Source organism: Halichoerus grypus, chromosome X (genome assembly GCF_964656455.1).
Source record: "Halichoerus grypus chromosome X, mHalGry1.hap1.1, whole genome shotgun sequence".
NCBI lineage: Eukaryota > Metazoa > Chordata > Mammalia > Carnivora > Phocidae > Halichoerus > Halichoerus grypus.
This window is the reverse complement of record NC_135727.1, coordinates 45491898-45518526: the sequence shown is the minus strand read 5'-3', so window position 1 is coordinate 45518526 and position 26629 is coordinate 45491898. Positions and strand designations below refer to the sequence as shown.

Sequence of the window (26629 nt, the reverse complement as noted above, 5' to 3'; positions counted from 1 at the left end):
GAGATCACACATGAGATGGCACATATATTTATGCTGTATGAAGGGTCATATGCTCATATCCTATCACTTTGTAACATCACTACTACTTGAACAATGACATGTATTATCAGAGAAATGGTTTTTCTGTTACTATACTTCTGTACCAGTAGGTTGGTTGAGTAATAAATATGTGAGACCTTTTGTTTAAAAAAAAAAGGAGAGTAAAAGAGTTATAAATAAAAATACATTTATATTGTCTTTTATATTTATCTATGCAGTTACCTTTACTGGTTCTCTTTATTGTGCATGTGTGTGGATTTTAGTTACTGTGTAGTATTCTTTTATTTCACCCCAAAGGAATTCCTTTATTTTCTCATAAGGCAGGTCTGTTAGCAATGAATTCTCTCATTTTGTATTTACCTAAGGACACCTTGATTTCTTCTTTATTTTTCCTGGATATCAAATTCTTGGTTCATAGTCTTTCAGCATTTTGAATACGTCATCCCACTGCCTTCTGACTTACATGGTTTCTGATAAGAAGTCAACAATTATTCTTATTAAGGATCTCCTTATATGATGCATCACTTTCTTCTTGATGCTTTCAAGATTCTCTCTTTGTTTTTGGCTTTTGAAAGTGTCTATGATGTATCTAGGTGTGGATCTCTTTTGGTTTACCCTACTTGGAATTTTATGAACTTCTTGGATGTTCATATTAACGGTTTCCATCTAATTTAGGAAGTTTGGAGCCATTATTCCCTTAACTATTTTTTCTGCCCCTTTCTCTTCTCTCCTTCTGGGACTCTCATTATGTATCTGTTGGTACAATTGACGGTGTCCCACAAGTCTCTTGAGGCTCTGTTGATTTTTTCATCGTTCTTTTTTTCTTCATGTTCCTCACACTGGAGAATCCCAATTAACCTATCTTTAAGTCCACAGATTCTTTTTTCTGCCAGCTCGTTTCTGCAGTTGAACTCCTCTAACATATTTTTCCTTTTAGTTACTGTGTTTTTCAACTTCGAAATTTCTATTTGGTTGTTTTTTTTAAATGTCTGTCTATTTATATTCTATATCTTATGAGATATTGTTTTCATATTTCCCTTTAGTTCTGTAGACATGTTTTCCTTCAGTTCTTTGAACACATTTATAATAGCTGATTTAAAGTCTTTTCCTAGTAAGTCCAATGTCTGGGTTTAATTTGGGACAGTTTCTTTTCTTTTTTTTTTTAAGATTTTATTTATTTATTTGAGAGAGAGAATGAGATAGAGAGAGAGAGCATGAGAGGGGGGAGGGTCAGAGTGAGAAGCAGACTCCCCGCTGAGCAGGGAGCCTGATGCGGGACTCAATCCCAGGACTCCAGGATCATGACCTGAGCCGAAGGCAGTCACCTAACCAACTGAGCCACCCTTATTTGGGACAGTTTCTATTGATTGCTTTTTTTCCCTGTGTAAGTCATACTTAACTGTTTCTTCTCGTGTTGCATAATTTTGTTTTGAAAACTGAATGTTTTAAACAATGTGGCAACTCGGGAAATCACATTTGCTCCACTCCCCAGAGTTTTCTTGTTGTTGTTATAGTTGTTTATTGTTGCTACTGTTATTCTTATAGTTTGTTTATTGAGTGATTTTCCAAACTAATTCTCTAATGTCTGTGCATTCTTTGTCATGTGTGACCACTAAAGTCTCTGATAGGTAAGCTTAATGGACTTCTAATGATTAGACAGATTGCCTTAAATGGCTTACACCTATAAACCTCCCAGTCTTTGCCAAGGAGCTCTGTGTGTGTGTGTGCTGAAGCATGCCTTCACTCCTCCAGAAGGCAGTTTGCAACACTATCCTATCCTTCACTTCCTGTTTACACAAAGCCTCATGATCAGCCAGAGGTAATAAAATACAACTTTCTCAGATCTGTCTTGGGCATGTACACAGCCCTATACCTATATGTTGCATTCTAGTTCCTTAGAATATGTGTGAGCTTGCCAAAGCCCCCTACAAATGCCACAATACATGATTTTCCTCTCAAGTTTTTTTAAAGGAGACTCCTGTTTGTCCTAAAAGGCACCACCTCCTTGGAAAGCTGTGATACTGCACTATTACCATGGATTGTATTTGACAGATGCTCTGGGGATAAGGTTTTTCTCACGGAGCAAGCTAAGTCATGTCCAATAAAGACAAGCATTCTGAATGCAGCTTGATTTTCAGGAAACTACCAGACAGGTCAAATAGTAATAGCTCTCTGGGGATAGGGCTTTTGGGGGAGCACCAAGTTTGTTTTGCCACCTTCAGTAACTGATAAGCTGCTAGTTTTCACATCTACTGTGCTTACCAGTCCCCTAATTTTAAAGAATCCAGTAGATCTAGGGAGATGAGGATAAGACTAGGGCAAGATAAAAATGCCACAAAGTTCACAGTTCTTACTTAGATTTGACTGATTTTTTTGGCTCCTTGAATTGTTACAGCCTTTTGTTAATTTCCAAAGTTCTGAAACTATTGATTTTTACAAGTTTTTCAGTCAGCATTCTCATAGTTTGTATAAAGGAGTAGATTTTCAAAGGTCCTTACCCTAATAGTGTTTCTTACCAGAAGTTCTTCTCTATTGTGTATTATTAAAATACATAAATGTAAGACTTTTGAAAATAGGAACATACATTTAATAGGATGAATTAAACAGATATTACCAATATTTAATCAAAAAGTAACAATCACATGTTCTTTCTGTTCCATGACACAATTAGATATTTTTGTACTTTCTGTTCCTTTTCCATAATACTTGTCTGAACTACCTGAAGTCTTTAGGACACACTTCTTTTATATTATGTAGTGGAAAAACTGAATACAATCAACTTAGGAGACTATTAAAGACCACACAGTGGGGAAAAGAAAGTCTCTTCAACAAATAATGTTGGAATAACTGGATCTCCATATGCAAAAGAATGAAGTTGGACTCCTACCTGAAGCCATAGGCAAAAATTTATTCAAAATTGAATATAGACCTAAATTTAAAAGCTAAAAATATAAACTCTTAAAAGAAAACATAAGATAAATCTTTGTGTCCTTGCTTTTAGGCAATGTTTTCTTAATATGACACCAAAAGTACAATGACAAAAGAAAAAGAGCTAAAGAGGACTTCATCAAAATTAAAAACTTCTGTGTTGCAAAAGGCATCAAGAAAATGAAAACCCAACCCCCAGAATGGGATAAAATATTTGCAAACCACATATCTTATAAGGGACTTATATCCAGGACCTTTTGCCACTCAACAATAAAAAGACAAATAATCTAATTCAAAAATGGTCAAAGGATTTGAATCGACATTTCCCCCAAGGAAGATATACAAATTACCAATAAGCACATGAAATAATACTCAACATTGTTAGTCATGACAAAAATGCAAACAAAACCACAATGAGATACCACTTTATTTCCACCGGCATGTTTATAATCAAAAAGGCAGACAATTACAAGTGTTGAAGAGGGTGTGGAGAAATTAGATCCATGATCATGCACTGCTGTTGGGAACATAAAATAGTCCAGCCTCTTCGGAAAACAGTTTGGCAATTCCTCAAAATCTTAAGCATAGAATTACCATATGTGCAGCAATTCTACTCCTAAGAGAAATGGAAACATTTGTTGACACAAAATAAGATACTTAAGCAGGATATTTAAAATAAATATTTAATCGCTTCTCAGCTTTTTGGCTAATACCAAGTGTACTAAATATTGAAAACTTATTTAAAATAGCATTACTAATAATGGCCAAAATGTAGAAACTACCCAAATTTCCATCAACTAGTGAATGGATAAACAAAATGTAATATAGCCATACAATGGAGTATTAATTGGCAATAAAAAGGATTAAAGTACTGATACATGCTACAACAAGGATGAAACTTGTAAACATCATGCTAAGTGAATTAATCCTGTCATAAAAGATCACATATTTCATGATTCCATTTATATGAAATGTCCAGAATAGGCAACTCTCTAAAGACATTGGGTTAGTGGTTTCCAAGGGCTGGGGGAAGGAGGGGAATAGGGATGGTTAAAGGGTTTCTACATAAGGTGATGAAAATGTTCTAAAATTAGATAGTTGTGATGGTTGCATGACTCTGAATATTCTGAAAAACACTCTGATGTTTATACTTTAATAAAGTTAACACACACAAAAAGAATATTTTGGTATGTAGAATTATATTTCAATAAAACTTTTTTTAAAAGCTAAATACAAATCAAACATAAAATCCACTTTGCCTTGCAGCTCTGTTCTTATCAAGCCACATTAGACTAACTCCTCATGTCAGTACAATGTTATAACATCAAGCTAAATGTTCTCCCTGAAAAATCATTTGATCATTTAATTTTGGGGATTTTACTTACTAGCAACAGAGGGTTTTTAGAAATGTAGGAATTTATTTCCAGCTCTCTAAAAATGTCCGTCCGTTTTATATCACAGAATTGTTTTGGTAGACCAGCTGTTTGTCAATAAGGTCCTTTTCATCTATAAATTACTCATATAGGCTATTTCTAAAATATCCATTATTTTTAAACACTGCAAATCACATTCACTGTCATCATAAGTTAAATCTCTCTTTCTCAGGGAAAATGGCTTTATTTTTTTTCAAGTTTCAGATACTTATTAATCAGCGTAAACCCCAACACAATACACCAACATGATTTCGTACATTTAAAGGGGAAATTTCCTGGATAAGTGGAAAATTGTGTGGATGTCTTCTGGAAGACCTTCATTCCAAGCAGCTTTATAGTGAAACATTTCATTTAGAAGTCTGGACCTTCTTTCTTCACTTTGCTGTAATCTACATTCACTGAGTAGAACTTGTATTGATCATTGGGACCCAGTTTGTTCCAGGGTTCTGGGTTATTCTTCCTATCCCAACTGACATCTGGATTGAACAATGCCAGGCACAAGACATACAGTGGTGCTCCAGTAACTCCTGCCCAGTAAATACCCAGTAGAGCAACGGCTGTCGTAATTATTATTACAAAGAGGGGGATCAAGCTCTGATGCTTCTTGGTCTGACCGAGGATCTGATGTAACATGGTTACGGCAGAGACCTCCAGTCCAGGAGAAGAATAAATCAAATCTACAAGGCCCAGCACTAAGTAATCCCTACCAGGAAAATGGTTTTAAAGCACAGGGATTATCTGATTATCTTGCGGAACTTAAACTGGATTCCAAATAAATAGTTTTAGTAACAAAACTGAGAAAGTTCTGTTTAACTTGACTGACCTTTTCTGGTAACAGTGTTGGGGGTGGTTCTGAAAGTCTTATTTCCAAAAGAAAAATTTTTTTTCTTCTGTGTGAATTGTCACAAGTCACACATAACATTGAACAACTCAGGTGCGGTCAGTTTATCCTTTTCTCCGCTCCTTGTGGCCTCTTCCAAGATCATCAGAACGATTTAGGAGAAACAGCATACGAATTTCTATTTTAGTCTAATCCTTTTCTCCATTCATATTTTCAATGTATCTCCAAATTACAGAAAGACATTCTTCTTTTTTTAATTTAAAGATTTTTATTTATTCATTTCTCACACACACACACACACACACACAGAGCACAAGCACGGGGAGGGACAGGCAGAGGGAGAGGGAGAAGCAGGCTCCCTGCTGAGCAAGGAGGCCAATGCGAGACTCAATCCCAGGACCCTGGGTTAATGACCTGGGTAGAAGGCAGATGCTTAACCAACTGAGCCATCCAGACGCACCAAGACATTCTTCTTTTATTACACTTTGAAAATAGGATTTTATGTCTGGCCGACATTTAAATGTATTTTCTATGGCCCGCAACAGTGATGGCCATCTCATAGGCATATGCCTAAGGAAGCTATCTCCTATTTTCATACAGTCAAAAATCTCATTGAGAGCTACTGCTTGCTTTGAGGAAACTGAAAAGTGATCAGAACTTTCATTACGAAAGTCTCAATGTCACAGGTAAGTAAATCACACCTCTTTGTACCACTGTTGTGTGCAACTAGTACACCGTATTTAACAGGTAAGATCTTTTTATTTGGTAAGAAGTTTATGGACTGAGTGCAATTTACCAAAATTTACATTTGTATTATCTTCCAAAAGTGCACATAGGTGAATGAAATCTAGTTTGAATTTAGAGAAGATATAAAAAATTCTTTGCTTTATCTTTTCTGTGGTTGCATTTAAATCTTCATAGAAATAAGAAAGGCTAGTTGAATCTCCATTTTTCAAACCAAAATACCTAAGAACTAAGGGAATTTGCTGTTTTTAAATATTTATTTTTATTTTTTTAACATAGTATTATATTAGTTTCAGGTGTACAATATAGTAATTCAACACTTCCATACATCACCCTGTGCTCAATAGGACAAGTACACTCCTTAAACCCCATTACCTATTTAACCAATGCCCCCACTCTCCTCCCCTCTGGTAAGCCTCCATTATCTATAATCACTTCTTCTTTATCCATTCATCTATTGATGGACACTTGTACTGCTTCCATATCTTGGCTATTGTAAATAATTGTAAATTGTAAATAATGTTGTTATAAACATAGGGGTGCATGTATCACTTTGAATTAGTGTTCTTGTATTCTTTGGGTAAATACCCAGTAGAGCAATTGCTGGATCACAAGGTAGTTCTATTTTTAGCTTTTTGAGAAAACTCCATACTGTTTTCCACAGTGTCTGCACCAGTTTGCATTCCCACCAACAGTGCACAAGTGTTCCTTTTTCTCCACATTCTCAACCCCTGTTATTTCTTGTGTTGTTGATTTTAGCCATCTGACAGCTGTGAGGTGATGTCTCATCATAGTTTTCATTTGCATTTCCCTGATGATAAGTGATGATAAGCATCTTTTCATGTGTCTGTTGGCCATCTGGATGTCTTCTTTGGAGAAATGTCTGTTCATGTCTTCTGCCTATTTTTTAATTTAATTTTAAATTCCAGTACAGTTAACCTACAGTGTTATAATAGTTTTAGGTGTACAATATAGAGATTCAACATTTCCATACATCACCCAGTGCTCATCACCACAAGTGCCCTCCTTAATCCCCCATCACGTATTTTACCCATTTCCCACCCCCCTCCACTCTGGTTACCATCAGATCTTACTATAGTAAGATTTTGTTTGTTTTTGGTCAGGATTTGAGGCATCACTTAATAACTGTAGACAGCATGATTGTAAGATCTAACAGAATTGGTTCTACACTGTAAGAGCCCTTCACACTTGTTATCAAATTTATCAAAATTTCCCCTTTTGTTCATCCACAGGACATTTTAGTTATAGCCTCTAGATCATAAAATATAATTTACTTGCTTTCACAGAGCTATTGAGAGAACTGTAAGGTAATGCAAGTCCATTTGCTCAGTATATCCACGCTAATTCGGCTGTCATTGTTTCTGAGTATGGTGTCTTTTAATGGAATGCAAAAAAAGACTGATTTAGAAAACCTTGACTGTCTCATTCTGTAATTATGAGATTCAGTCTCTGTATGTACTTTCATATCACCTTCTCCATCATGCTATATTCCAAATTCTTTTCTGCATATTTTGCAGGATGTTCTGTTTTCGTGTTTAACTTCTTAGACCAGTTTTATACGTTCTTCCATCTGTCATTAAAATAGCAGTCATTTAGTCTTCTTTTTTGGTAATGTCTGGGTCATGCTGCCATTGGTATTTTGATTGTTCCCATTTTCATTATCTGAATTCTTAGAAAACAAAGTCACCATATTAACAATGTTAACAATTAAATAGTACTATTTTGATTAAAAGCACAATAGTTAATCTACCAACCAAGTGAAAGACCAATGTTATTGCTCACTATTAAAATGCACATTTAAGAAGCACTTGGTGTGCTGCAACAGTGGATGATCCATTATCATGAACCACAAAATACAATTTCCAACATCAGCAGTGGAGAAAAACTAGCTACAGGGTCTATGGAAAATGGATGATCTATGCCTCATCCATTTGACACTAAAAACAATGTTCCTTTCATTCCCTAATTTTTTTTGCCACCTTAAAGATTTTGTACCTCTGTCTTCTGCACACATTGCCAAAAACATAACTTTTCACATTCTGAGGAGGGATTTCCCAGAATGTAAGGATTTCAGCACTAACACAGATAATTTTCAGGAAAACTGCAATGGTCAGTCACCATTGCTCAGAGCCCAAGAGGAGAAAAGAGGAGGGCCTCCATGCAAGGCAGCAGGCTGACCTAGATTGTCAGAGCCCAGGAAATTTGAAGAGGGTGACTTCATGGTGTGGGAGGTAACAGCAGTGATCTATTCAGGGTATAAGTGCGTGATTCAGGTGAGGAGGCCTTCAGTATAGGTGAGGGGATGGTGTCTACAATGAGAAATTATCTACTTCCAGTTGCTTGTGATTGCATAAAGAAGGATTGGTCAAGCAAGTAAAGGTATTAAGGAAAATGGGATCCAGGTTCCCTATTGTTGGGGAAGGGAGTTATAATTATGAAAATGGGGAAAATTGGAGTGACCCAGTAGTGTTGAAGTTGGAATTATGAGTGAGAACCAATAATTTCCAAGGTGTTTAAAGAGACTTGGAAAAAATGTACATGTGAAAAATGTGTGTATGAGTGTATGTGTGTCCCCTAACTCTCTCCACTGAGAGAACCTGGAAGCAGCAACATTTCAATAGTAGTTGGGCCCACCTAGTGCTTATCTTGCTCTAAATACTTTTGCTCACTAAAATGAACCAGGGCTTCTTGAAGAAATGTTTAATTCCAGGGTGGCTCAGTTGTTAAGCGTCTGCCTTCGACTCAGGTCATGATCCCAGGGTCCTGGTATGGAGCCCTGCATTGGGCTCCCTGCTAAGCGGGAGGCTTGCTTCTCCCTCTCCCACTCCCCCTGCTTGTGCTCTCTCTTTTGCTGTGTTTCTCCGTCAAATAAATAAATAAAATCTTAAAAAAAAGAAAAAGAAAAAAGAAATGTTTAATTCCAGGTCTGAGACGGGGAAAATACAAAATGACTCTGGGATATCTTGTGCCGGATAGTAAGGAAGTGCTCAAAGAAGACTGAGAGTATATCCAAAGGACACAAAAAAACAGCCTGAAGAGGAACACTTTTGAGCATCAAAACACATAATGATAGGATATATTATAGCCAATTCAATTACACAGGAAGATATGAGTCCATGATATAAATATATTTAATAAATAAATTTAAATAAATAATTTAAATAAATTTAAAGCTTGATGAGGAACAAGATATTTGTGTAGCATCAGATTCTTATTGATTGCAGAGGGAGTATTTTTACAGTGAGAAAAGTTGGGAGACAACACTAATCAAGTGATCAAAGTACAATATCTAACATTGAAAAATCCAAATTACACACTGTCTGCTGGGATGCAATGAGCAAAACACAGCATCATTTCTATAATATCACTACATAAAATCATTAGCAAACATCAGACATACCCAAATCAAGATGCAGGTTACAAAATAACTGGCCAATAGTCTTCAAAAATGCCAAGGTCATTAAAGTCAAGGAAAAACTGAGGAATTTTTTTAGACTCTAGAGAACCAAAGAGACATGACAACTGTATACAGTACAAGATTCTGTCCTGGATCCTTTTGCTACGAAGGACATTATTAGGACAATTGGCAAAACCTAGACAGGGTCTGAAGACTAGCTTGTGGTAAATATTATTAATGACAATTTCCTGATTTTGATGGTTCTTTAGGAGAATATTCTTATCTGTAAGACATACACACTGAAGTATTTAGGAGCTATGGGGCATAACGTTGGCAACTTATTCTCATATGGTCCAGGCTGGGGGGTGGGATTCCTTGTTTTATACCAATGACTTTTCTGCAAGTGTGCAATTTTTTTCAGCAACAACAGAAACAAAGAGCATTTATTGTTTTCATCAGAAACAATAAAAATAAATATGGGCTTACACTATAGATAAAGGCTGAAAGGAACCCCTTTTGGTTTTATAACAATGTTGCCATTGGTAACCTCCTTGAGAGCAGATTCAGCAGAATGGAGACCCAGTAAACAAGGGTGGGTTGAGGAATGATAGGGAGATTGGAAAGTAGAGTCAATATATTCCCTCCTTTATTTGTTGTTTGTGAAAATTAGAAAAAAGATGAGAGGGTGGAGCTTAGGAGAGCTGATTTGTAGGGGATATTTGGTATGTTTGTCTACTTATTAGGAGAGACATAAGCCAGTTAATATAATGATGCAAAGGGATGGCCTAGTAATGAAAATAGAGAATTCAAGGCCTAGCAGTTCAGATGAAGTTGAGGAACGTTCAGCCTTTAGTTTTTCTGACTCTTCCGCATTGCCAGGACAATGAGCAAACACTCCATTCAGTATTTTCAAAGAGCTGGGCGTGAAGGATGCTCTCCTACAAAAGATCTTGCTTTAAATCTCTTCACATAGGGGAGCCTGGGTGCTCAGTCTGTTGAGCCTCTGACTCTTGATTTCAGCTCAGGTCATGATCTCATGGGTCACAAAATCAAGCCCCGTGTCTGGCTCCTCACTCAGCGGGGAGTCTGCTTGAGATTCTCTTCCTCTCCGTCTGTCTCTCCCCCTACTTGTGTGTGCATGCACACACGCATGCGCTCACTCTCTCTCTTTCTGTCTCTTTCTCTCTCTCAAATAAATAATCTTTAAAAATAAATAAATAAAAATAAGTCTCATCAAATGTATAATTTAAATATTAGTACTAGTATTAATATATTAATATAAATTATATCAATATTGATGTTTATATATTAATAAAGCGATATTATGTTAATAATTCATGGTATATTGACATTGATATAATATTCACCTAAATATATTTGGTCAAACATATACCCAACTACAGAAATGGATATCACCAGGGCTGTGGGGAAGAATAGAAGTTACATTTTCCCATGTTGTTTGAATTTGCCTTACAACCAGGATTTACCACTTGTGTAATTATAAGAAAAATAGTATTTTAAAATGGGAGTTGGGAATCTGCTCTTAAATGTATTTGCAGAATTGCTGTAGAGAGACTTATCTGAAAATATCTCTACAACTAATTGTGAATTGGGGTGGAAAAAGGCTGATTAGAAACCACGTGTAGCATCATCCCAGATGTTGCTGATCAGACAGCTGTCACGAGGCTCAGGGTCTTGTGCCACACTTCACATCTAGAAGGGTCTATCTGGTGGATTTGAGAAACCCATGGTCCTCCCTCATCCCTTCCTAATCTGTTGTCAACTGTGAGGTTCCAGTGCTTGTCGCTAGATGGTGAAAGACCTCTACTTTCTAAGTTTTCTCCAGCATATCTTTTTAGCAAGGAGAGAAAATCGAAGCAATAAACACTTTTGTTTGTTTAAGTAGACTTTATTTTGTAGAACAGTTTCAGGTTCAAGTAAAATTGAGCAGAAAGTACAGAGAGTTCCCATATCCCCCTTGTTCCCATACTCCCACAATCCCCCCACTATCAACATTCTGCCTCAGAGGGCTACATTTGTTACAATCAATGAACCTACACTGATACACCCATTATCACCCAAAGTCCATAGTTTACATTGTCAAAGCAAAAAAAAATTAAAAAAAAATAACTTTTACAAAGCAGTTTCTAAAACAGGCAGTATGAAATGAGCCTCCATCTCATACACTTAGGAAAAGGTTGGAAAGATGTATGATCAATGTCAGAGACAGATCATTCCAGAATCAACATTTCATTCATTTATCCCTCCACTACTTATTTATGAGCACCCTTTACGTGCCAGGCACTGGCAACCTGCATCAATACTCCATTTTCACACCTCTGTGTTCAGCCCCCAAATTATCCATTCAACTGCCTCCTTGGTGTACCTGTCCTCTTAAACCAAGATTCTACCACTGTTTCCACATCAAATAAGTTGACACACACTGTACTCTGAGCCCTGGAAGGCGACTGTCTGCAGGGAAGGCAATGTGGTAGCAGAGGGTAAGAAAAATCAGTACCACAGTCCCTGTAATGCCTGTTCCCAAGCTGTGGAGCCTTGAAAAGTATACCTCTCCTCTCTGAACTTTAGTAGAGCTCACTTGGGTCAAAGACACAGAACTTGCAAAAGTATCCACTCAATTACCTTCTCTGACTATGACTCACTTTGTTTCAGGACCCATTTTGTTTCTTTTCTTTTAAGACAGATTAACAGGAGAAAAACAAACAGAAGTTTAATAGCATGTATAACTCCTGTATACATGAGAGAGACCCAGGAAAACTGAATAACTCATTGCAGGAGCCATTTTGGAAAAGAGACCCCAAGTTTGCTTTGAGTGAAGTGTGTAACAACCACACAGCATGCTTGGACCAGTCCACCTTATATAATATATGGGGTTCTGGGAGGTGGGGATACCCTGTATCATGTCCCCACAATATTTTAATTGTCTTCTTAGTGGATGAAGCAGAGATCTGATTAGTAGCATTTGACTGACATCACAACTGAACTATGTTTGTACAATTGGTTCTTATTGGAGACCTCCTCACCCACATACGTTGGCCCAGCATTCAGGTACTATAATAAGGCATCCTACCTGCAAAGGTTGCATTTGCATCTGTTCTAAAACTCTAAAAACCGTCAAGATCTCTCCTTTTGGCTTATTAGCATAAGCCAAAATGTATATTCTTTGAGTTCCAGTCTGGCACATAAAGAGTTTGAAAGTTGTCAGTTCAGTTCTCACAACAAGAAAAGAGCTGAACAAACTGAAAATCAACAACTCTTCTTAGATCAATCAGACAATTGAGGTCACAAGACAAACTACTGTCCACAAAGTTTGGAGAAACATACAGACAGATATAGAGGATTAGAGCTCACCAGAGCAGAACCCAGGAGCAAAACCACTGCTAGAACCAGTATGGACAAAGGAAAGCATAAACTTTAATTGACAAATTGATGAAAGCTCAGTGTGGGCAAGTCTGAGAATGAACAACTCAAGGAGTGCCCAATCTTAGGAAGGGCCCCCAAAACTTTCATGAGTTTTACCTACAGGTGCTCTACCAAGTTCTCACAGTGAAGATTAGAGAAAAGTCTCCTCACACTTCTGGCAGGGAAAGAGAAAAAGCAGCCATTTTGAAATGTATTCAGAGCACTGTATTCTTCTTAACAAATCCTGCCCTCAAGGGAAACTATTTTACCAGAGCCTGTTATGGTTTTACTGGAACTTAACTGACCTGAGGGAAAGGAAATACCGAGCTCCAGCCGCCCTTAGTATTTGATATGCAGGCACGGAAATACCCTCTAGTCTTTCATGTGAAGGAAGGAAAATACTAAACTCTAGCCACCTCTGGCCTTCCCATCTCACTTAACAGGGAAAAACTGAGAAGCACTTGTGAAGGTCACAGCCCAGGATCACAGCTTCACTAAACTCTGACCAAATCAGAGAACTAAAGAATGCTTAGCTTCACCCTACCTCTTACCACTACATCAATAAGGCTCTTGTATGATTATAGGGGAATACAACTGAAAGAATTGCACGTCTTAGATTTTATTTAAGAGAAGTCTCTAGGGAAACCCAAACACAATAGGGGAGACAAAAACAAAGATGTTTGTGGCAATTTTAGCCTCTGAAAACTACAGGAACAACAAACAATAAACACAGCCTAAGCCTATCCAGATAAACATAAAACCTCTCACTAAAGGCTTATTTACCACAGCTCCATTTATCCAGAACATCATGTCTAGCTTTCAACAAAGTACAAGTCATAATAAAATACAGAAACACAGTTTGGAAAGACTGAGCAGGCTTCAGAATCAGACTCAGATATAGCAGGGATGTTGGAATTATCATATTGGGAATTTAAAATAAGTATGATTAATATGCTAAGGAATCTAATGGAAAAAGTGGACAACATGCAAGACAGATGGGTAATGTAAACAGAGAGATTAAAAACTCTAAGAAGGAATCAAAAAGAAATGATAGGAAGGAACAGAGTAGAAAATCCAGAAATGAACCCACAACTATAAGGTCAATTAATCTTTGACAAAGCAGGAAAGAATATACAATGGGAGGGGCATCTGGGTGGCTCAGTCAGTTAAGCATCTGCCTTCTACTCAGATCATGATCCTGGGGCCCTGGGACGGAGCCAAGTATCAGGCTCCTGCTCAGCAGGGAGCCTCCTTCTCCCTCTCCTTTTGCCCCTTCCCCCACTCGTGCCCTCTCTTTTTCTCTCTTTCTCTCTCTCAAATAAATAAATAAAATCTTTTAAAAAAAGAATATCCAATGGGAAAAAGACAGTCTCTTCAACAAATGGTACTGGGAAAACTGGACAACAATATGCAAAAGAATGAAAGTGGACCGTTTTCTTACACCATACACAAAAACAAATTCAAAATGGATTAAAGACCTAAATGTGAGACCTGAAACCATAAAAATCCTAGAGGAGAAGACAGGCAGTAACCTCTTTGACACTGGCCATAACAACTTCTTTCTGGATATGTCTCCTGAGGCAAGTGAAACAAAAGCAAAAATAAACTATTGGAACTTCATCAAAATAAAAAGTTTCTGCACGGCAAAGGAAATAATCAACAAAACTAAAAGGCAACCTACAGAATGAGAGAAGATATTTGTAAATGATATATCTGATACAGGGTTGGTATCCAAAAGATATAAAGAACTTATACAACTCAATACCCAAAAAACAAATAATCTGATGAAAAAATGGACAGGAGACATGAATAGACATTTTCCAAAGAAGATATCCAGATGACCAACAGACACATGAAAAGGTACTCAACATCACTCAACATCAGGGAAATACAAATCAAAACTCCAACGAGATATCACCTCACACCTCTCAGAATGACCAGAATCAACAACACAGGAAATAACAAGTGTTGGTGAGGATGTGGAGAAAGGGGAACCCTCTTACACTGTTGGTGGGAATGCAAACTGGTGCAGCCCCTCTGGAAGACAGTATGGAGGTCCCTCAAAAAGTTAGAAATAGAACTACCCTGTGATCCAGCAATTGCACTACTAGGTATTTACCCAAAGAATACAAAAATACTAATTCAAAGGGATACATGCACCTCGATGTTTATAGCAGTATTATCTACAATAGTCAAGCTATGGAAAGAGCCCAAGTATGCATCGACTGATGAATGGATAAAGAAGATGTGGTATATATATACAATGGTATATTACTCAGCCATCAAAAAGAATGAAATCTTGCTATTTGCAATGACGTGGATGGAGCTAGAGAGTATTCTGCTAAGCGAAATAAGTCAGTCAGAGAAAGACAAATACCATATGATTTCACTCATATGTGGAATTTAAGAAGCAAAACAAATGAGCAAAGGGGAAAGGGGGCGCAAACCAAGAAATAGACTCTTAATTATAGAGAACAAACAGATGGTTACCAGAGGGGAGGTGGGTGGGGGGTGGGTTAAATAGGTGATGGGAATTAAGGAGAGTACTTGTTGTGATGAACACTGAGTATCGTATGGAATTGTTGAATCACTATATCGTACACCTGAAACTAATATTACACTGTATGCTAACTAACTGAAATTTAAATAAAAACTCTTCAAAAAGAAAATGATAGAAATAAGAAAGAAAAACTGTAACAGAAATGAAGAGATTCTTTCTCTCCCTCTCCTTCTGCCCCTCTCCCCCCCAAAAAAGTGATGGGTTAGAGAAAGATATATCATGCCAACAATAATCAAAAGAAAGCTAAAATAGCCATATTAACTTCAAACAAAGAGGACTTCAGAGTAAGGAAAATTATCAGGGATAAAAAGAGGTATTACATGATGATAAAGGAGCCAATTACCGAAGAAGATTTGTCTTGTTTTTCATTTACATATGTGGAGTGGGGAAGTCCACTTTCATTCTTTTGCATATTGCTGTCCAGAGTATAGTATCACTTGTATGAGTGTATACTCTACTTTTATCTTATTTGTTCTCTTTTTGAAGGTTTTATTTATTTATTTGAGATAGAGACACAGAGAGAGCCCAAGCAGGGGATGGGAGCAAGGCAGAGGGAAGGGAGAAGCAGATTCTCCACTGAGCAGGGACCGACTCGGGGCTCCATTCCAGGACCCAGAGATCATGATCTGAGCCAAAGGCAGAAGCCCAACCGACTGAGCCACCAGGCGTCCCTATCTTATTTCTTCTTGATGGAAATTTTAGATCTCTCTCTCTCTCTGTATACACACACACACACACACACACACACACACACATTTCCAAGTGTTATGTGTCTAATCATGAAATGTCTGAGTCTTAGGATATGAAGAAGTTCTACTTGAAATTATAAAATTGTGCCCCTAAACTTTTCTGTTTCTACCTTTTTAAATTACCACCAGTGGTAGATGAAAATTCTCATTTATACATCATACTCATAACAACAACAACAAAAAAAACCCAGAACTTTGTTTGGTATTTAGAGAATTCTAAGATAAGTCTTGCTAGCTGATGGCTGTGAAATACTACTCTTTGTTGTTTTCAACTCCATTTCCCTAATTATTGTTATAATTAACCATCTTTCCTGAGATTTACTGCTCTTTATGCATTCAAGATATTAAACCTTCATTGGTAAATGGCTTTATTTATTTATTTATTTGTTTGTTTGTTTGTTTGTTTATTTTGGCATGCCCTTCTTGAGCAAATATTCTGTGTCAGGCAATGCCAGTCAAAATCATCAGAGGAAGTGGAATTTCAGCTAATTCTTACAGAAGGAGTAGGCTTGTGAAAGGAAATGGAATGTATATGTGGACATTCCTGACTGTACAAAGGCATGGAAATGAAAATGTACCCAGTGTGCTTGAGGTACACAGTCAGGAGACAGTCTGATATGGCTGGAATGCAGCCTGCATGGAGTGATGGGGGTGACTGATGAGGAATTCTGACTCACTTTGCAGGATCCCAAATCTAAGTGGCCATCTTTAGCCTTCATGAGAACAGAGCAGAAAGGGACTTTCACAGTTACCTACCCCCCAGCAACTTCAGTTTGCACATCAGGTAATGAGGCCCAGAAAAAGCAAAGTACTGTGTGGCCACCATGCATCTTTTATGCACCTAATGGGATTGAGGGATGCAAACTCCAATCTATATCTTCGTCTCAGACTTCTCAAGGGAGCTCCAATCCTGAGTATCTATCAGAAATCTTCAGTTAGAGGAAGATAAATATTAGTACAAATCCCCTATTAAACTGTATCACCCAACATGAACCCCCCCCACCCAGAAAGTATAAACTCATTCATCCCTCATCCTTGCAAGACCACCATCTAAAAAGGAGGTCCCAGTGGGAGAGTGGTGTGATTATGGTCCCTGGTGTTAGACAACTCTTGGTGAGATCTCCTCAGCCTTCTACTAACTGTGAACCCTGGGAATGATATTTAACTGCTCTGACTCTCAGCCTTCCACATTTTTAAAGCACCAGTGTTAGGAACCTGGTGAAAAACTTCAGGAGTTGCCCATTCCCATCCCACGGTGCCTATTCCATTCTTTAAAAGAGGTATCCTGGGGGCGCCTGGGTGGCTCAGTTGGTTAAGCGTCATGCTCACGTCATGATCCCAGGGTCCTGGGATCGAGTCCCATGTCTGGCTCCCTGCTCAGTGGAAAGCCTGCTTCTCCCTTTCCCTCTGTCTGCTCCTCTGCCTACTTGTGCTCTCTATCTCTCTGTCAAATAAATAAATAAAAATCTTAAAAAAAAAAAAAAAAAGAGGTATCCTGGACATGAAATGAAAAGTTTGACCACCAGAAGGAATACTTGAAAATGTAACAGCATAACGGGATAAACACACAAAGTCATTACATGCCCACATGAGTTTCTGTGCCAATTTATTATGATAGGATTGGCTGCCTGAGAGACCGCTGAAGAAAGAGCGTCATTACATCATTTCCATTTAGTTGAATCATCCTCCTGTTTAGTCTCAGGGGAAGAAAATCTTCACCTACTCTTCTATTTCATAAGCTTTTCAGTTATCTTATTTTGACTTCTAGAGTAACATGAGAAAAGTTTGCGAACTTCAGTCTCGAGACACAGAAGGTAATAAGGAAGCACAAGGTGTGATATTGACTTGGCTAAACAGAACATTGAAATGAGAGTCAGGAGGTCCTATCATGAAGGCACTTTGGAGAGGTCACTTCTGTCGCCACGCATGGAAATGAAGTTCTCAGACACCAATCTGAGCGGCCCTGCAGGGCTGCCTCTGCAAGGGAGAGCAGCAGCAGCTGAATCCTGCACATAGTTTTTATTTATTTTTTCTTTATCAGAAAAGCAAGGACAGATGCCGCAAAGCGTGGGAAAGGAGTACAAAGGGATGGCAAATATCTTGAAGCAGGCTTGCATTCTCCCCTGCACGTAGGCACACAGGGAGTCAGTCATGGGATAAGGGAAGAGCGGGATATTTGGGCTAGCAGTTGCTAGGTGTAGAAAGGGGGGACTGAGGGTTACATTCTTTCATAGCTCCTAACTTATGCCCTGCCCCTGGGGATCGTGGGATCCTACTCTTATCGGACCATTGCATTCAACAGCCCGAGAACAGGAACGCTGCTGACGTTTCAGCTGCTTCCACAATTACTCCTTAGGGCTTACAATATATTTTCTAAGAATAACTCCACAACTTCCCTTATACCAGCCTCATCCATTAAACAAGATAAAAATACTAAGTTCTCCCAACCACTCAGGAGTATTTAGGATGTTAACCCTTAGAATACCAGAACCAAATCATCATCACCTTCTGTGTACAAAATACCCATTTGCTGTTTTTATTAAGTGACTTTATGAATAATTCACAGAAGTAAAAATAGATAATGAAGGACAACTAAATCAGAAAATTTAACAAGAATTTAAATATATCAAACCAAAATTGTATTCCTCATTTTCCTAGCTTTGAAAGTATGTATACTCAAAAAGGGCATCATTCCTTTGAATACTGCTCACTCCTTATCAATTCTCATGCCTGAACCTGTAATATATCCATCTGTAGGTATTGATTTCTCTCTTCTTGCTCACTTGTATCCCCAATAAGTTCTGCCTTTTCTTATTTCTAGTTCTTCTTGTACTTATATCATCAAAACAGAAAACTTTTCAAAACATTGACAGCTCATAATTTTGTTGAAGGGAGGATAGCCATCTTCTTTGCTCCATAATTGCAAGATATTTTCATTTTTAGATTGATAAACACCGATTAGAATGACCAGTCCAATGACTTTTTTTTCATTTCTACATGATCTATTTCCTTCTTCTTACCTGAATTCAGCATTTGTTCACTTAGAAAACTTATTGCTTCAATACTTGACATATATTAAATATACAATATCATAAAAGATGACAGAAAATTGTCCAATGTCCTTTGAGCAAATTGGGATGTTCTTACTTCTTGTTGTAACATATTGTATGACAAGTGACGAACTGAGAACATCATTTATCATTTTGGTCCTTAGAAGTATGCTATTCACTACTTGATTTGGGGGTTTGAAAAAATTCATTTAAGATATCATCATTTGAATACTCATAGTTTGAGATATCAATTTCACTATCAATAACGGCATCTAGAGTATTGTTGTCACTGTACTTCTGTCTTCTGATCTAATAATTGTAAAATGAATTCCTCTGTCAATTTACTTTTCTTTGCCAGTGTGGGAAGAAAAATGAAAAAAAAAATTCTCATTGGTGTTCAGTGAAAGCTGGATTAAGTAAATGCAAAGATGGAGTCTCTTCATTTCTTCTATATCTTTTTGAAAGATGGTGTAATACTTTGGACAGTGCAGTAAAAAACTAAATGGTGATGTGGTATTATTTATTTTAGTATAGCTTCATTCCTGATGTAAACTATCCCATCATTCTTGCTTTTTTCTCTTATTTTTTTAATCTTTTTAGTAGAACTAGGAATAATTAACTAATAATGAAATAATTTTTAGGATGATGAATAGCAAAGTATTTTAAGATATGGGAAAAATAAAATCAATGAGATCTCACATGTCAATTTTATAAAAGGGCCCAATTCTCCCATGTGGTATGTGCAAGATAATATGGGCTTATTCTATTTAAAAATAAGAGATAAATTTTCTCCTTGTTCTTTGGAATACTTCTAAGAAAGAGTAGAAATCATTAAATAGCAATCCTTACAAATAGTTTGAAAAGTTCAAAAACAAAAATTGGATCCAATGGACCCTGATTGTTTATCAAAAGTTAAATGAGATCCCATCTGGAAAAGCAATCTGAGGTCCTAGATGATTGGTTTCCCACTAAATACTCCAGCAGTCAAATTGAAGAGATCAGAACTCTGCATGATAGGTAACAGATTAATGGTATAGAAGCAATTTTCCCTAGGAAAACACCATTTTTAAAGATATGTGTTGGTCTAAGCATGAGCTGCAGGCCACCTTTATTAGAGTCACCTGGATCTTGTTAAAATTGCAACTTCTGAGACCTTACCCCAGACTTACTGAATCCTTTCCCTGGGGTTTGAGAATCAGGAATCTGTACTTTGAACAATTTCCCTGGTAGATTCTGATGTTCACTATAGTTTAAAAACTGCTGAATAGATCACATTCAAGGTTTCTTTAAATATTTTGCATATTGTGATCCCTGATTCCAACATCAATGGTTTTGCCATTCGACTTTAAGTACCTATTTCTGATTTGGTGTATTTGGTAGATAACGATCCATACATGCAGCACTTGTTTATTGAGTATTTACTCTTTGCCTACCAGGCTGGCTGCTAGGCAACAAGAGAGGAAAGGCCCTTCCCATTAGGGGGCTTACATTCTCTTTTGGATACGCATAAAGTTAACAATAACCAATGTAATTTCAGTGGGTGAAGAGTGCCACGAAGAAAATAAAAAAGGGAAATGGGATGGAAAATTACATTTATGGAGAGGGCAGTGAAGGATGTCCAAGGCCATCCAGTTTAACAATTTCAAAGACCATCATGTACTTAGATTACAATATGCATGATGATCCCTGGAGTTGTGCCATGCTTTATCACGAGAAGGCCATGCTATGCACGTGACTTTTCATCTGAGAACTGGATGACAAGAAAGAGATGTGTGTGTGTAAAAATCTTTTGACGTTAGACTAGGGAACAGCAGACTCTGAAGTGGAAGTGAGCATGACTTGTTCCCAAAAAGGAAGAAAAAAAGCCAGTGTGGCTGGAGCCTGGTGGAAAACGTAGGAGAGCTGTGAGAGTTAAGGTTGAAGCGAAGAGAATGCAGGATAGGGAGCAGTACTCAGACTTGGCTAGTAATCTTAACATATTTTCATAGTCAATATACTTTCTCAATATCTGAGACCACCATGACACAACACCTGCACAAACCTTCAACACTGTCTCACACCTCAACATTCTCAACTGCTCTTTAGGCTTCTTGTTTCTTTGGAAAAGTAGATGCTATCACAGAAGAGATTGCCTATATGTTCCCACCACCAAACCTACCAAATTACCCACATCAGAAACTATGGTCCTTACTTTCTCTCATGTGACAAATCTTACTGAGGTGGCCCCTTTTCACTGCAATGATCACCCACTCTAGGACTGTGATTGTGTCATTATTCCCCTTCTCCCCTGACACAGCAATATTCCTCTCTCTACCAGATAAGTGAACATATTCATGAATGAACAAAGAGATGAATTCATGAAAGATATGAAAATTGGGCAGCGGGAGTATAAAAGGGAAGTGTCAGTGGGATTCTCAGATGACTCGCCTGATCATCTATGTGATAGGTAGTAATGTTAGCTGGAATGGGCAACACATAATGGATCTTTTTTGGAGGGAACATAATGGACCATCTTGATTTCTCTATATCTTTGTGTACCCCATGGGGATGTTAAGAATGTAGCAAGATATTTAGATCAGAGACTGAACTAGAGAGGGAAATGCAAGAATCATATGGGTGGATGGAGATTGAAGATATAGGTATAGATGAGATGGCTGCTTAAGCAGAGATCATGGCATGAAAGGGGAAGGCGGCCAAAAATGAGAACCAAGGAGCTCCCAACATAAGAGTCTTCAGTAAGTGCATGAGTGGGGGGAGGGGCAAAGGGACAGAATCTTCAAGCAGACTCCCCACTGAGCACAGAGCCAGACACGGGGCTTGATCCCACAACCAATGAGATAATGACCTGAGCTGAAACCAAGAGTTGGACATTTAACCAACTGAGCCACCCAGGTGCCCCTTAAAGGGGATAATTTTTTAAAGTAATTGTATACTGCCATTACATTGTAAAGAATTGAAAAATATAAAGAGAGAGATGACATCACGAAAAATGGCAGAGTAGGGAACTCAAAGTTTCCATGCCAAAAATGGTCAGAATCAACTTTTGCAGGACTCTGGAATCTAATAAAAACTTACAACAACGAGAGGAAAACTAGTTGAAGAGAAAAGCTCCTGAATTGCAGTAAGAGAGTGCCATGGCATTTTAAATTGCAAGCCCACCATCCCCAACACTCTAGATCGGTTAATGAAGGTTGCTAGTACCAGAAGAAACATTATGGACCTTATTCTCAAAGAACTGTGTCTATGGGTCTCTACCATCTGTCAGGTCCTTCTCACGGAGAGCACAAGGTTTCTCTATATTTTGCCTCAGAGCCTTCCCAGGAGTGGAGCGGCTTTTGCCAAAAGCATTTAAAGGCCTGGGTATTAGACCTAGCAGGTTGGGGCAAAGGACAGTACTGAGGACAAACAATAAATAGAATGAGAAAGCTGGGAGGAAGAGGCTGGAAAAGGAGATACATGGGAGAATAAGAGATTTTAAAAGCTCCCCAATATACAGGGAGATTGAGAAGACCACACATATGCCCAGGATGGGATGCAAGTGCTTCCAAGGCCTGAGGAGGCCTTTCACCTCTGGCTGGCGTTCAGACTCTGTGCAAGTAGGAAGTGAAAACTAATGCAGAGTTGAAAACGGTCTGGATAAGCAGTGAATGAGTTCCCCAGCACAGACCAATTTGCAAAGACTGAGAGTGTTTCTTCTTTTTTTTCTTTTACTGGCTCCAGGTATTTAAAGTAACGGTCAAAACACCAGCTGATCACTAAGCTAAGGCAACAGACTTTAGTGGTACACATGATAAAAGAATACAGACTTCACAAAAGGTCACTAAACAAACAAACAGCAGCCTACAACAACCAGCAAAAAATCCTGAGGAGAGGGAAGAATAGGATTCCTAGAGGTGCCACATTATAATATTCAAAAGGTCCAGTTTCAACAGCAAAAAATTATAAAACATGCAAAGAAAGTATGGCCTATTCACAGCAAAAACGAAATTAGTAGAAACTGTCCCTGAGGAAGCTGAACTTACTAGGGAAAAGATTTTAAGTCAACTGTCTTTAATATGCTCAAAGAGTTAAAGGAAACCATGGACAAAGAAGTAAAATAAACCAGGAGAATAATGTCTCACCAAATATGGAAAATGAATAAACAGGAAGAAATTATTAAAAGGAACTAACAAAATTCTGGAGCTAAAAAGTACAGTAGCTGAAATTAAAAATTCAATAGAAAAGTTCAACATCAGATATGAACTTGCAGAATACACTCACCAAGACACATCATAGTCGAATTGTCAAAGCCAAAGACAAAAAGAGTATCCTGAAAGCAGCAATACATGTTAGGTTTTATTTAGAACCTGATCCAAACAAACTATTAAAAAAAAAAAAAACTATGACAGAATTGAGAATTTGAACACGGGTTGGACATAAAACAGTATTAAGGAATTATTAATTGTTAGGTGTGAAAATGTTATTGTGATATAAATATACATATATATATAAATTATATAAATATATGACAGTCCTTATAGACATGTACCTTGAAATACTTACGCACAAAATTGTATTACGACTGGGATTTGCTTCAAAAATAATTTCTAAGAGTAGGAAGTGGGTAAGAATATACATGAAATAAGACGCAATGAGTTAAATGTTGGAGCTAGGTGATGAGTACAGTGGTTTTCATTATACTATTTTATTTTTGCATATGTTTGAAATTTTCCATAACAAAAGTTAAAATAAAGTTAATGTAAACTACAAAGAGAACACAATTCTAATTGAAAAAGGAACAAAACAAAAAGGTATTAAGAATTCGAAAAAATTCTATCTCCTTTCTTGCCCCCCCACCCCACATACACATTTTGGTAAAGAAAATGGTGAACATTGGTAGCCAGGAGGACCACAGGTTGGGAGCAGGGTGTTTGTGACATCTTGCTCATAGATGTTTTTGCATTAATTTTGTTTTTTTTAAATATTGCATTAAAATACGATTATCTTCACTACTGAGGTTTTTCCGCACCCCCTTAAATTTTGCGCCGGCGTCATGGAGGGGGTAGGGATGTATCCCGGGAGCAAAGGAGAGGAAGAGGCAAGGCCCCAGAGAAGAACGGAACGGCCAACAGGTCCCTGAGAAGATACTGCCCTTCCCCAGCCGCAGAGAAAGGCCCAGGAATATACAAAGAAGGGAGAGCCACGGAGCCCAGGCTGGTGCTGTTAAAGACACGGCAGCAGAGAGGACCTGTGCTGGCCAGCCTGCTGTGCGCCCTCGCGCGGGCTGAAGCCGGCACGGGATGGGGGCGGTGCCGCTCGCCGTGACGAAGGCCTCACGTGACCCGCCAACGCGGACTCGCGCCCTCGCTCCAGCGTCAGAGCCGGCCTTCACTCACTTGCTTCTCGGTGCCTGCTCCCGGTGGACTTGAGGGCGTGCGGGCCAGAGGCGGCCCCAAAGAGTCGGAGGCGGAGGGGAAGCAGGTAGGGGACCGAGAGGAGGGGGAGCGTTCCCTGGGCTCGGTGTGGGAGAGCCCACGCGGCCCGCGGAGCCCTGCTGGGGGACCGGCTGTCCCGCGGCGAAGCGGCGCAAGGACCGCAGCCCTCACGCCCCACCGCAGCCCGCGTTTGGCCGCAGAAAATGCTAGGCGGAGGGCTGGACCGCGGCGAGGCGATGACCCTTCGGAAACACCTGCCTCTTGCGCCCCCCGCCCCGCCCCGCCCCGCCCCGCCCCGCCCCGCCCCCGTCCTTCTTGGTGTAGAAAATGGTGGTCAGCACGGGGGATGGGGCGGCTGGGTGTGGGGGCGAGGCGGCCGTGGGGGGTCCGGGAGGGGCTGGGTAGCGTCGGGTCGGCGGGGAGCGCTCGGCTGCAGCAGCCCCCGCTGCCCCCACCCCGGCCCTCTGCAGGTGTGCAGGTCTAAGTGTCGCGGCGGCGCACTCTTCGGCGAGAATCGAGAGGAGGAGGAGACTGCAAGGATAGGCCCAGGTCGGTGCGGGGGACAGTGGGGGCCGAAGGGAACGTATAGAAAGCCCTGAGACCCCAAATTCCCTCCCGCCACCCCCGCCCCCACCCGCCAGCCCGTCCTCCATCTTGGTGCCTGCAGAGGCCTGGGCAGGGATAGGCAGGGAAAATGGTGGGCTTTGGGCGGGGCGGGGGGGGGGTGGAGAGGGCTCGGACGGGGAGCCCCCTGAAAAGCGTAGGGAGCCTCTCCAGTGGGAGAGTGAAATTTTAAAAAGCATTTGAAATCCAGGGCTCTGAATTTTGAAAGGTGCGTAGTAGGGCCTCTGTCCTCGGTGCTGATCGTCCCACCAAGAAAATAGCCCTTGTTCTGGTCTCTTACCTCTAGGAGCAATGGCGTCCAAACAGAAGCAAGCGGTGAAAAATGTCAACATGGAAAATGCCCAGCAGGAAAAGGAAGGAGAAGAACAGGGCCCCGTGCAGAATGAAGAGGAGTCACGCAATTCGAGAGCGGGTGAAGGCCAGAAGCATGGAAGAAATGTCAGGCTGGGGCGAATGAGACGACTTGTCCCTAATTTTCGGTGGGCCATACCCAGCAGGCATATTGATCACAATGAAGTGGGAGATGATGAGGAAAAGTTTGTAGGGCAGATGATGGAAGTCAGGAGAAAGACTAAAGAGCAGCAAATGAGGCATCATAAGCGCTTCCAAACTCCTGAACCTGATAATCATTATGACTTTTGCCTTATACCTTGAATCCTAAGGTTTTCTCCGAGGTCAATAATGTGACCTCTGCTCTACAAGCTTGTAGTTTTGTGATTTACTTTTTCTGTAAACCTTTTGGTGTTTCCACTTAACAGTTTGTAATTAAATATTGTTTTGTCTCAGTGTAAAATTTTCTGTCCAGTAGGACAATTTCACTCAATTTTAGGAAAAACTATTCCTTTCATAATATGAAATTAATAAAGCAGTTTAAAAAGCAATCTTCCATTTTCACCCTAGTCTTTATTTTTTAATACTACCTTTCCTCTCCTAGCTACCTGGACTCAAGATCTCTAGTCTTTGACTGTTTTTTATTGTTGTTGTTCCCATCCAATGAGCAAGGAAGGATCATACTCATAACTCAACATCTGATATAATTTTAAGAATGTATGTCCTGTTTTTCAAGGAGTGTGAGTCCACCACCTACATAAGAACATCTTGGGAGGGGAGCTTTTTGAGAATATAAAACATCTGGCTTCTATCCTCCAGACCCACAAATGGGCACTCCAGAATTGCCATTTTTAACAAGCTTTCCAGGTAAATCTAAGGTACACCTGTAATCTGAGGCCACTGTTATATGTATGTATGTATCTATATGTACATACGTGTGTGTTGTCATATTAAATGTGAATGATAAAGTAAAATAACCGGATGAATGCTTACCTGAGTTTGATGGACAAAAACATTAAAAAGGAAAAGTACAAGGCCTTAAAATAGACTGATTGGAAGAGTGGTAAGGATAGTGG

General features: G+C 39.1%; 1 protein-coding gene and 1 pseudogene across 2 annotated transcripts; one reads left to right on the top strand and one right to left on the bottom strand.

Annotated features, from left to right (window-relative positions):
* Positions 1 to 4679: 4679 nt before the first annotated feature.
* Positions 4680 to 5033, bottom strand: LOC118527458 (cytochrome c oxidase subunit NDUFA4 pseudogene; annotated as a pseudogene).
* A 19456-nt stretch (positions 5034 to 24489) lies between these two features.
* BEX4 (brain expressed X-linked 4) lies at positions 24490 to 26104 on the top strand. Of its 2 annotated transcripts, XM_036079268.2 has the most exons (3): positions 24490 to 24645; positions 25070 to 25148; positions 25510 to 26104. In XM_036079268.2, exon 3 carries the CDS (start codon positions 25515 to 25517, stop codon positions 25875 to 25877), a length of 363 nt encoding a protein of 120 aa, XP_035935161.1. In that variant the 5' UTR covers positions 24490 to 24645; positions 25070 to 25148; positions 25510 to 25514; the 3' UTR covers positions 25878 to 26104. The 2 variants fall into 2 exon arrangements, with proteins under 2 accessions (XP_035935161.1, XP_035935162.1); XM_036079269.2 differs by lacking the exon at positions 25070 to 25148 and having other exon boundaries at positions 24495 to 24645.
* The last annotated feature ends 525 nt before the right edge of the window (positions 26105 to 26629 follow it).

Coding starts and splice junctions, on each gene's coding strand:
- BEX4 (XM_036079268.2), top strand. CDS start 25,515: ATGGCGTCCAAACAGAAGCAAGCGGTGAAAAATGTCAACATGGAAAAT.